The 12,972-nt window shown below is 38.4% G+C and overlaps 1 protein-coding gene across 1 annotated transcript in view; it reads right to left on the bottom strand.

Annotated features, from left to right (window-relative positions):
* Positions 1-4,107: 4,107 nt before the first annotated feature.
* The window catches only part of B3GLCT (beta 3-glucosyltransferase), a 109,274-nt gene continuing 100,409 nt past the window's right edge, over positions 4,108-12,972 (bottom strand). The window contains exon 14 of the mRNA XM_079903327.1: positions 4,108-6,352. Within this exon, the coding sequence (XP_079759453.1) occupies positions 6,185-6,352 (168 nt within the window). The 3' untranslated portion in view covers positions 4,108-6,184. The remainder of the gene's footprint in view (positions 6,353-12,972) is intronic.

Below are 12,972 nucleotides of genomic sequence, written 5' to 3'. Positions count from 1 at the left end.
AACCTTAAAGGCCCTGCCAATGAGGGCCCAGAAAGAAATGAGGAAAATATTTTTGGAAACTGGAGGAAAGGGGATCCTTTGTTATGCAGTAGCAGGAAGTCTAGGAAGTAATTCTTCTAGCAGGAAGTCTGAATTGTGTCCTATAGTTATACGCAAAGCAGAACATATAAGCAGTGAACTTGGATGTTTTGCTGAGATTTCCAAGCAACGTACCGGATATGCAACCTGGTTTCTTCTTGTAGTTTATGGGAAAATTTGAGAGGAAAGAGATAAATTGAGGTAACTGTTAAGGAAAAATGAACCTGGACTTGATGATTTGGAAAAATTTCAGCAAATCCACATGGTAAGAGATGCTAAAATTAGGATATTCACCATTAGAAAAGCACATTCCGAAAAGAAAGCCACAGGTGTAGCTGGACAGTGGCTAGTGCCTTGAAAGGATGGAAAGGTTAGAGTGTCCCATCACACAGAGGGTTCCCTGATGACCAGTGGAGCCCCTCAATCATCTCAGCAGGAGCCGGGAATAGGGATGACATCATCAGAAAAGATCTGTGGAGGAGCCTTTGTCTAATAGCCTGAATCCCCTTAACATACACGGGAGATTCAAAAGGTTTTTGAGCTTGTTATATAAGCAGAAATGTTGCCAGATTGAATCAGAAGGGACAAAAACAGGACAAGATGAAAGAAGGCTGATAGACTCCCCAAATTCTACAGGCAGGACACAGGATAATTATTTCTGGTTTTTGAAAGCCAGCCAGTTTGTGATAAGTTGTTGCAGGAACAACTGTTAATACTCACGGGAAATTAATACTCACACATTCGGTGCTGAACAAGACATTTTTCTTTAATTAAAGCAAGTCACTATTAACATTAATTACATCAAAATTAAATGTTGAACAGGGAATATTCATAACATATTTATCAGGCATAAAGAATACCTATAAAACAAACACCCGTGTACCCACCAACCTGTTTAAGAAATGGAAATAACCATTAGCTTTGAGTCCCCTGTGTCTCTCTCTGAGAGCATATTCCTCTGTCTTTCCTGCAGAGGTAACTACTGTCTTGAATTTTGTGTTTATCCTTCTCTTTCCTTAATTTTTTAGATGTGTATCTTTACATGTTTATTTTTAAATTTTGCATGGTTTTAAATTATATAAAGGCGATCCTATTGTAAGTTTTGTCCTGTGACTTTAAAATTTGCTTAACATTGAGATGTGTCATGTAGCTGTGTTTCATTCGTACTAACCGCAGCATAATGTGATATTGTAAAGACATTCCAGAACTTATTAATCCTTCAAGCAATGGACATGTAGGCTGTTTCCAACTTTGAGCTCTCCTGAACTGTGTATGCTGCTGTGAACGTTCTTGTTTATGCTTCTTAGTGCAAGGATGTGAGTGTCTCACTAGGGTATAGCCTCAGAGTAGAACTTCTGGGTCACAGTGTAACAGTGTATGAGGATCTTAACCCTTACCAGAGGTATTGTTTTCCAAAGTTCTAGAACAAAAGTTCAAAATTCAGTTTCAATTCGTTTCTTCCTTTTTTAACCTCCCAGCACATACTGCTTCTATAATTTATTTGATATATAATCATATTTGCCTTTTATCTCTCTTATATAGGGTTACTTCATGATTAACTCTTGGATTCTTGGTGATCTTTACCTGTGATAGTGTTTCAGAACTAGATATACATTCAGTTGGGGAAGAGGCAACATTGTTCCTGATAGAGGTGAAGGAGCACAGGGATTACATGAACAAACTCTAGAGCCAAAATGTCTGGGTTCACAACTTACTAGCTCTGTGACCTTGAGCTGGTTAATCAGTTACCTCCAATATAAATTGGAGAAAGCACTAGTACTCACTTCTGAGGGTTATTGTGAGGATTAAATAACTTAATGTGTGAAACACTTGGAATTGTGCCAAGTATAGTAAGCATTATGTAAGTGGTTGTCATTGTGGTTATTATTATTAACGTTGCGGTTTCCATAAAGCAAACCCATGTAAAAAGTCAAACACTCCCAGCAAATAACACTGTCTCACACTTAATAGAAATGATCAGATGTAAACACCCATATCTTCACATCAGCAAATCTAAAATCCTTTCTCTGTGCCTACACCGTCCCCCCATTTGACCGCAGACCCTCCTGTCAGATTCCCCCACTGGGCTCTGGGTTCCATCTCATGTTGCCAGGACCATCAGTGCAGTCACTCGTCATCCTCCCTCTCTACGAGGCCATTCGCATCTCATACAGACGTTTCCTAGAATCTTCCATCTTAAAATATAAACTCCCAAGACCCCGTTTCCTTGTCTTTAAATCATAAAAAGAATTAACTATAGATCCCCCCTGCCCAAATGTTTATAATCGCTCTCCACAATCGCAGCTCCCATCCTGCCCGCCTCCTGCCCCACTCACTGGGAGCAGTCTTGTCAAGGTCACTTCCACGCTCTCAGTCACACTGTCACTTCTCCGTCCTCTCGGCAACACGTGACACGCTTGATCATTTGCTTCTCAGAACACTCCTTCCTTGGCTTCCCTTACACAGCTCCCCTGCCTGCCCCGGTGTCCCTGCCACCTCACTGACTGCTCAGGCTGACTCTATTTCCTTCTCTCCCTGCACGATCTTGTCCAGTCTTGTGGCTTTCAAAACCTTTAAAAATGCTGATGAGTTCCAGAATTATCACTCCAGCCCGACTGCTCCAATGAGCTCCAGACTTCTGTAGCAACTGTTTGACATCACCTGGATGTTTACTAATAGCAGTGATGACAGCTAAGCGGTCACAGGCTTGCTTTTTCAGACATGCCAGATTTGTCCCCGCCTTAGAGCCTTCACGTTTGCTGTTACTGCGCGCATATCTCAGCGTTCCTGACTCTATCTATTCAGTGGGGTCTTCACTCGACCATCACTTTCTTAGCAGCCCTCTCTGACCACTCTATCCAAGCTAGTCCCCAGCCCCCATCCAGTTCTGCCTCCCTGTTCTTAGTGTCTTTAGGTATTATTAGAAATCATCTTGTTCATTTGTTACCAGTTTATGTCCTTTTCCCTTGTACCTACCCCAACTCCCTCCAGAAATATGTGTCTTTAAAGTGAAAACATGTGCTCAAAGACTTGATGCCAGAAACGAAGTCTTCACTTTCTGTAGATAGGGGGAAAGCACATTTGCAGGTGACATGCTTATAGAAAGCTTGGGAACATAAAACAGTAGCACCTACTGTGTGCCAGGCATTCAAAGGTGCCAGGGATGGAGTGGTGAGTAGAAGAGACAAGGGGCATCCTGGAAGGTCTGACACATAGTAGGGGGTTAATAAACAGTTGCTGGATGAATCATTGATTCATTTTAGTCCACGCAAGTTCCGTCTCTGATTATGAAGGGAAGACAACAGAAACATTCTTACAAATGTCTACTCTGTTATTAATTTTTGAGGAAAATACATAAACAGTTATAATGATATGGATGTGGAAGCACTGAAGGTATTCAGGGGTACTAAAGAAACCCAGGAGCACTGATATTTAAATACCCATGCACAGCATCACTTGCAGCCCAGCATGCTATTGTTCTGTGTTCCCAAACAGCCTACAAAGGCCGTGTTTGTGTCTGGATTTCCAATTTGGCAGAAAGATGTAAAAATCCTACGCTGTCCGATTTTTTTGCTTTGGCTTTGGCCAAATTGCTTTGGCTATATCAGCAGAAGTGGCTTAAAAGCAAGAACGGCATTCCAGTGGTTCCACCTGTACCTCCTTGATGTTGATATCCCAGTATAAAAACGGCCATTTGAAGCAAATTTCTATTTAAAAGGCAAAGAAAATATGAATAGGAAAGAGTCTGTCCAGGAAAGTACAGATTCAAAACTGGTTCTTAAGTTATGAATTCTATGAGAATCAGTTCCAAAATATCTCCAGTTCATTATGTAATAAAATAGATAATGGTTTTGTAGACTTTGTATAAATATATCTTCAGTGTCTGATGGTTTTCTCTTAAAAGGATAGGTTTTTATTTTTATTTTTAAAAACTGTGTTTACTGAGCTGCCAACTTTTTTCTCTGATTTCATTCATTCCTTTTCCTCACAGCCCTCCCAACTCCTGCTCCACTTGGACTAATAAATACATCTGAGAAATCAGAAATTTAGGCAAAGGTCTTTTACTTGTGGTTAGGCTTACCTCGTTCCAAAAAGTAAACATAACCAACACCTAAAAGTACCAGAGAAGGTGCTCCGGTATCAGCAGAAGGTGCTCCAGTATCAGCAGAAGGCACTGATCGTCGTCACACAGGGAAAGCGCGATGACGGGGATCTTCCTGTACGGATGCCACTACAGTCCTATCACGAGTACACTTTTTTCTGAGTGTAACAGTGTTAGGCAAGAGTAGGAACTGGAGGCTCTTCTCCACTGGGTTAGGCAGCCAGGCCCTCCAGGAGCATGATTACAGATGACATGAAGGTGACTACCAGTGACAGTAATCCCAGCTATGACAGCAGTACTGACGTCACCAGCAATAGCTTGGCCAGATCTACACGTCCTGCGGGTGCTTCTTATCCGGCTGATCATCCCGGATCCGTTCCTTGGACGGACCACAAAATCCACCCTCACAGCAGTGAATCCAGTGTATTCAGTTATCACTGAAAACACAACAGTCCTGCTATTTGCTAGTTTGGAAAAATGGTAAATACTATTGCGTCATTTTGGAAATCAGTTACATATAACCTACAAGAAAAATGTATTGTTAAAAAACACACGCACGGATACTTTTGGTGGCATGGCTTTAAAACCCTGTGCTTGGCTATAAAAACGTTACAGGCAAAATTAATAACAATTTTTATTAAAAAAAAGAGGAAAGTATTTTACTATACCAAAACTAGTTTAAGACATATCAAATTTTATGCAAATACCTCTAGAAAACTGAATTATATAGTTAAAATGTTAAATACAGAATATGCTTTAAAATTAATAATGTATTAAGTTACTGTATATTAAAGGTATGATTTGGAAATTAGAGCTGTTTCAAAATACTGTCTGCAAATTTCATTATTTAGGAAACCTGGGAAGTTGCCAAGTCACCATGCGGGCCTCCCTTACACTGGGGGTCTCTTCTGAGTCTGGAGAGAGTCATTATATAACGTACAAATAAAAATAAGAGGAAGACACCAGGTACAATTAATTTAATTCACTTCCTGAGACTCAGAGCTCAGTGACTTGAATAAAATATGACTTTTTTTTTTTTTTAAATATTGAGAACATTACCTTCTGGCAGCAGCCACTACACTTTCGTGTTACAAGTAGGTCATAAAGATAGGGCTTCAGGGAGAAACAGAACACAGATGAACCTCTAAAGAGGGAGAAAGCTCTCGCAGAAGACTTATTCTTCTCCTTTTATGAGGTACAAACAGAAAACCAGATAAAACATAACAACCCGGATTACAGACTCCAGGGGATTTTTCATCACTAGACTTTTATGACGTTTTATGAATGATCCTTAACACAGCAGTCTTCCTACTGAGTTACCAGGAAATCATTTCGATCATCAATAATACGGTTAAGGGCTTCCCTGGTGGCGCAGTGGTTGAGAGTCCACCCGCCGATGCAGGGGATGCAGGTTCGTGCCCTGGTCCAGGAAGATCCCACATGCTGCGGAGTGGCTGGGCCTGTGAGCTGTGGCCGCTGAGCCTGCGCTCCGCAGCGGGAGAGGCCACAACAGTGAGAGGCCCGCGTACCGCAAAAAAAAAAATACGGTTAAAAAGTTCACCCCATTGTAATATCCAGATCAAGAGACCTTCCCTCTTCTTTATTTTATGTATATAGTAACACAGTCACGTCTCTCCAGACTCATGCCCAGCTGAAACTTTCATTATAATGAAGAGACAGGACAGGAAGGAAAATTCTGGTACCATTTATTTTTCTATGACAGAAATAAAGCTGTTTCACAGCTTGAAAGATACACCGTAATCATTGTGTATCACAATAACTGCATAATGCTAAAACAAGTGATCTTCCCCAGAAAACAAAACTCTCTGTTTTCCCTATGACTCCTTCCCCACCCTCAACTCAAAAATTACCGTATAATAACGTCCACCGAAAGTCAGGAAGCTTCCGATGCTGCATGTCGCACGTAAGCGGTGTGATCCAGCACAGCAGGACAATGCCAGTCTCTGCTTCTGTGTCCTGCCTGTGCCCACAGGCCACCATGCTTTATAACTCTTCTTTAAAGCCTTTTCGTGTCTCCTGCCTGGCTCTGTCTTCCTCACTGGGTGCCAACCATGTGAAATAGACCTTCACGGGATCGATGTTCCAGTGCTTGTGGAACGATATGGGAACTTGGTGAGATAGGTAGTCCTTAGGGTAATCCACAGGCCGAGCCTGCAGGAAGAACAGAGAATCCCGCGCTCTCACTCATCGAAAACAGTTGTGCTTCAGAATAACATTTAAATGCGTGAAACGATTGCTCTCCTTCAATATCTGATGTTTGGTTATGGGAATCTAAAAGCAAGAAGGAAAATCTTTTCCACTAAAATCTTCCCTCTAAGTGTAGGCTCTTTGTTTCTGCATCTCCAATTACTTTTGTATCCCCAGTGCATCGCTTTTTGCTTCTAGGTTCCACAGTCATGCCTCTGGGATATTCCTCAACCATGGTAATAAGTGTGAAAAGTTTTCCTTGGTAAGTCATTTAAGTTACTATTATGACTTCTGCAAAGAGGCAGAAAAACTTACTTCCCAGGTCTAAAGAAACTTTGGCCATACATGGTTGTGTGGCGAGGTGGGGCAAGGAATTTTGGGCGTTCCCACTGCCTGTCCGCTGCTCTAACTTGGAATTAGGCATGTGTCTTTCAGAGTAGGGAGAGCCTAGAAAAGGAAACACTTTGGAGACAAAGCAAATCGGTGGTGTTCTGGGTCTGCGAATGGGGGTGGGGAATGAGTGCAGATTCACACAAGGGAGTTTGGGGGGCATGAGCCTAGTGTTTTAAAACTGGGTTTGTGGTTGCCTAGCTCTGGAAATTTGCTAAAATTTTTCAACGTACCATTCACACCATTACTGTGTGTGAATTGTGTATGGTATGTAAATCATACCTCAGGTACAGCTGTAAAAAAAAAAAAGTGTGTCTAAAATACAATCAATCTCCATTTGTTACACTGTTCAGTGTGCTGTAACCTTTACACATAAGAAGGTTTACATTTTGCTCAATTTCTGTCCCGCTCATGCAGTTTAAGCCAGCGCTCTTTCCGTGTGTACAGCTTCCTACCCTGCTCCGCCTCTGCTCCCAAGTCCTCGTTCCTCACACTGACCCTGCCTGTCTGGGATTTCCTTTTGGCATTTTGGGCACAGAGGTTGATTATAGACTTCTCAGCATCACAGATGCCTCTTTGTATGCATTTTACTCTTCTAGTTTTGTCTTGTTCTTTTCCATGACCTCATTTATCAGAAATGATTAGCACATTCTAATGCTTAATAATCCAGCTCGTCACTTGCAGAGGTGACTCCTGAGAGGCAGTTAATCACTTCTGGAATCTGCATTAATAAAGGCAGAAATATTATGGATTTATTTTTTCCTGTGTTACATCTATTTGTATCTCCAACAGTTCATTTTTAAGTGTGAAAAACAAGCAACAATTTTAATATATTGCTGGACTCAGTTTGCTAATATTGTATTATGGACTTTTGCATCTATGTTGAAGAGTAACACTGGCCTGTCCTTTACTTCTGTAATGTACCATTTTAATTCGTTAACTTTTTAGCTTTTTTTTTTTTTTTTAGTGATTTTCTTAGTGCTTGCTCTAGGGATACAATGTACATCTCTGACATTTTAGGTTAATGTTGGCCTCATAAACTGAGTTAGGAAGCATTCTTGCTTCTCTAATTCAACTTCATCAATGTATATAAGTTTAAATACATTTTCTATTTCTTCTTGAGAAATAGCCTTGCTTAAAAAGTGTAATCTAGAAATTTCTCCATTTCATTTATTTATTTTTCAATTCATCATTAAAAAAATTTTTTTAGTAGCTTTATTGGAGTATAATTGCTTTACAATGCTGTGTTAGTTTCTGCTGTATAACAAAGTGAATCAGCTGTATGTATACATATATCCCCATACCCCCTCCCTTTTGAGCTTCCCTCCCCCCCCTCTAGGTGGTCCCAAAGCATGGAGCTGATCTCCCTGTGCTATGCAGCAGCTTCCTACTAGCCATCCTTTTTACATTTGGTAGTGTATATATGTCAATGCTACTCTCTCACTTCGTCCCACATTCCCCTTACCCTCCTGTGTCCTCAAGTCTGTTCTCTACATCTGTGTCTTTATTCCTGCCCTGCCGCTAGGTTCATCAGTACCGTTTTTATAGATCGTATATATGTGCATTAGCATACAGTATTTGTTTTCTCTGACTTACTTCACTCTGTATGACAGACTCTAGGTCCACCCAGCTCACTACAAATAACTCAATTTCGTTTCTTTTTATGGCTGAGTAGTATTCCATTGTGTATATGGGCCACATCTTCTTTATCCATTCATCTGTCGATGGACACTTAGGTTGCTTCCACGTCCTGGCTATTGTAAATAGTGCTGCAATGAACATTGTGGTACATGACTCTTTTTGAATTATGGTTTTCTCAGGGTATATGCCCAGTAGTGGGATCGCTGGGTCATATGGTAGTGCTATTTTCAGTTTTTTAAGGAACCCCCCCCTACTGTCCTCCATAGTGGCTGTATCTATTTACATTCCCACCAACTGTGCAAGAGGGTTCCCTTTTCTCCACACCCTCTCCAGCATTTATTGTTTGTAAATTTTTTGATGATGGCCATTCTGACGGGTGTGAGGCGATACCTCACTGTGGTTTTGATTTGCATTTCTCTAATGATTAGTGATGTTGAGCCTCTTTTCATGTGTTTGTTGGCAATCTGTATGTCTATTTTGGAGAAACGTCTATCTCCATTTCATTTAAACTGCCTAATTTGTTGGCATAATTGTGGTAGGGTATATAGTGATGCCCCTCCTTCATTTCTGATTTTGGCAATTTTTGTCTTCTCTTTCTCTTGGTCAAGCTAGCTAAAGGTTTACCAAATTAGAGCTAATTTTTGGCTTAATTGATTTTCTCTATTTTTCTGTTTTCTATTTCACTGATTTGTGCTCTGATCTTTAGTATTTCTTTTATTCCACATAGTTCAGATTTGATATTCTTTTGCTTCTCAATGTAGAAACTTAGATTATTGATTTAATATCTTTATTCCTTTCTAACATGTTTAAAACTGTAAATTTCCTTCTAACCACTATATAGCTGCACTCAAAGTTTTTGATATGTTGTGTTTTCATTTTCATTCCATTGAAGATATTTTCTAATTTTCCTTATGATTTATTTTTTGACCCATGGGTTATTTTAAAGTGTGTTGTTTAATTTCCAAATATTGGGGGAATTTCCCCAATTTTTTTTCTCAATTTCTAATTTCATTCCATTGTTCTGGGAGGTGAGTCTTGTTTCATGACTTAGCATACGGCCTATCCTGGAGAATGTTCTATATACATTTGTAAAGAATGTTCATTCTGTTGTTGTCGGTGAAATACTTTATATGTGACAGGTCACGTAGTTAATACTTGTCTATTTCTCTTTTCAATTCTGTCCCTTTATGTTTCATGTAATTTGAAGATCTGCTGTTAGCTGTATATATACATTTATAATTGTTTTATTCTCTTGATGTATTGACCTTTGTCATGAAATGGCCCACTTCCTGTCTAGTAATATTTCTGTTCTTAAAATCTATTGTTTTTAATATTACTATAGCCACTCAAGCTCTCTGTGATCAACTGTTTACACAGTATATCTTTTTTATTTAAATTTTTAAATTGAAGTATAGTTAATTTACAATGCTGTGTTAGTTTCAGGTGTACAACAGCAAAGTGATTCAGATTATATATATATATATAAAATCTGAATATATATATGTAAAATATATATATTATATATATATATTCTTTCCATTACAGATTACAAGATATTGAATATAGTTCCCTGAGCTACATACAGTAGGTGGTTGTTGTTTACATATACACACTACTATATATAAAATAAACACCAAACTCCTGATTTATCCCCCAACCCCCACTATCTCTTTTGGTAACTATGTCTGAGAGTCTAGTTCTGTTTTGTAAATAAGTTCATTTATATCATTTTTTTAGATTCCACATACAAGTAGTGTCATATGATTTTTGTCTTTATCGGACTTAATATGATAACCTCTAGGTCCATCCATGTTGCTGAAAATGGCATTATTTCATTCTTTTCTGTGGCTGAGTAATATTCCATTGTGTATATATATCACATCTTCTTTATCCATTCCTCTGTTGATGGACATTTAGGTTGCTTCCCTGTCTTGGCTATTGTAAATAGTGCTGCAGTGAACATTCGGGTGCATGTATCTTTTCAAATCATGGTTTTCTCTGGATATATGCCCAGGAGTGGGACTGCAGGATCATATGGTAACTCTATATTTAGTTTTTTAAGGAACCTCCGTATTGTCCTCCATAGTGGTTGCACCAATTTACATTCCTCTCTATGATCAACTGTTTGCATGGTATATCTTTTCCTTTTATATTCAACCTGTTTGTGTCTATGAATCTAAAGTATACTTGACTCTTATAGACAACATATAGACAAATCATGCTTTTTATCCAGTCTGACAATCTCTGCCCTTTGACTGGGGTATTTAGTCCATTCATATTTAATGTAACACTTGATATAGCTGTATTTTCATTAGCCATTTGCCATGTTATATGCCATTGTTTTTGTTTTTTTGATACCTTGTTTTTATTTCCTTTTGCTATATACCAGGATGTGGTATTGCTGCAGCATATGGTCCTATATTTAATTTTTTGAGCAACCTCTACAGTTTTTCTGTAGTGTATATGCCATTTTTTAATACATCTTTTTTGTCCATCTGTTCCTCCTTTATTGCCCTTCTTTATTAAAATCTTTTAGTGTACATTTAAGTCTCTTTAAAAATATAGCTAAAACATCAAAAAAGTTACTTTCTTAAAGGTTTCTCTAGGGATAACATGTATCTTTAACTTATCGGGTTAATACTGACTTAACTCCAACAAAATTAACCTTGCCCCAGTAAAGCTCCACTTCTTTCCCCTGCCTTTGTTCCACTGTCATCATATATATTGCATTTATCTATGTTATAAAGTCAACAATATAGAGTTATATTGTTTTAAACAATCTTGTGAAAGAAAGTAAGAGAAAAATATCTGTATATATACACATCCATATATTTTATGTTCATACGCACATTTTTTCCTTATATACATACATATGTGTATATATACACACAAACATGTATATACATAGTCTTTCCAGTGTACTTAATTCCTTCCTATATATTCCAGGTACCACATGGTGCCATTTTCTTTCAGCCCAGAGAATTTTCTTTAGTTTTTTTAAGGGAAGGTCTGTTAGCAAAGAATTCTCTCACTTTTTGTTTATCTTGGAATGTCTTTATTTCCGCTTCCATTTGGGAAGGATAGTTTTACTGGATATAGAATTTCTGGTTAACTTTCCTTTTTCTTTCTGCCTTCAGGCCTCTTAGTTCTAATGAGAAATCAGCCAGTAACATTTTAATTTCCATTTTCATTAGGTTTTTTGTTGCTTTTACGATTTTCCCTTTGTCATCGTTTTTCAATGATTTGACTATAACATGTTCATGTGTGATTCTTTTCCTGATTATCCTACTTGGGCCTTGTTGAGTTTCTCAGATCAATAGATTGTTTCTCATTACATTTTTGAGAAAATGTTTTTCTTCAAAAAAAATTGTTTTTGTCCCTTTCTCTCTCCCTTCTCTTTTTAAAAAGGACCCCCATTAAATGTATGTTGGTATACTTTGTTTTACCACTTGTCTTTGAGGCTGTGTTCATTTTTCTCCGGTCTTTTTTCTGTTCTTTGGATTAGGTAATTTCTATTGATCGGCCTTCAAATTTACTGATTGTTTCTTTTGCCATCTCAAATCTACTGTTATGTCCATTTAGATAATTTTGCATTTCTCTTATTGGGTTTTACAACTACAGAATTTTCATTTGGTTCTTTATCATAGTTTCTATCGCTCTATTAAGACTTGCCATTTGTTGAGTTAACGTAATCATATTTTCCTTTGACTACAGTTTCCTTTAATTCTGTGAATATAGTTTTTTTTTTTATTAGCTGCTTTGAAGTCTTTGTCAAACCCAACATCTGGTCCCATTCAGAGTCTGTTTCTGTTGATCAGAGTCCATTTCCGTTGACTACATTTTTCCGGAGTTCAGTGTTTCTTTGCATGTTTCACAGTAATTGATTGGAAACTGGTTATTTTTAAATAATGTATTATAGCAACTCACAAATCTGTTTACTACTCTTTTTTAAAAACTAATTTGCCTGAACTTACACTGTGGAATCTTTTTCCCTAGAGTGTGTGGCTGCTAGTTTCTCAAATTTTAGCTCTTATTTTTATTCTTTAGGATGACTTTCTAGAAGTCACTCCTGTGCCTGAATAACTCAGTAGTTAGTCTGTAATATAGGCAGAGATTGTGCTCAAACGTCTCAAGCCCATAAAGCTTCAATCTGTGTGCGGATTGGAAAGGACGTTCAAAGCTTCAGTGGGTTCTCAAACATGCCTTAGCTTGTTAATTACTTTCATCCACAGTCCCATGTGCATGCACACAGTTTCCCAGTGGACCAGAGAATTGTAGCCAGCTTCTCTAGCCCTACTATGCTCTCTTATTTCCAGGGTATTAGGTATTAAACTTCTGACCAATAATCCCTTCACCATAACTGAGACTGCAACCTCAGGCCAGTGAAGATGCAGGTTTTTCTTGTTTGTTTCCTACCCAAATTTGACAATTTTAGCTGACATACCTGTGGGTTTTCATCTCTCCCACAAATCAAGTCCACCCCCTCTGACAGCAAACCTGTTGTTTTTTTCCAGCCAGGCCCATACTGGTGAAACTACTGCTGCTCTCTCCAA

The sequence above is a fragment of the Stenella coeruleoalba genome (genome assembly GCF_951394435.1).
Source record: "Stenella coeruleoalba genome assembly, chromosome: 18".
In the NCBI taxonomy this organism is placed as follows: domain Eukaryota; kingdom Metazoa; phylum Chordata; class Mammalia; order Artiodactyla; family Delphinidae; genus Stenella; species Stenella coeruleoalba.
This window is presented reverse-complemented; position numbering and strand designations above follow the sequence as displayed.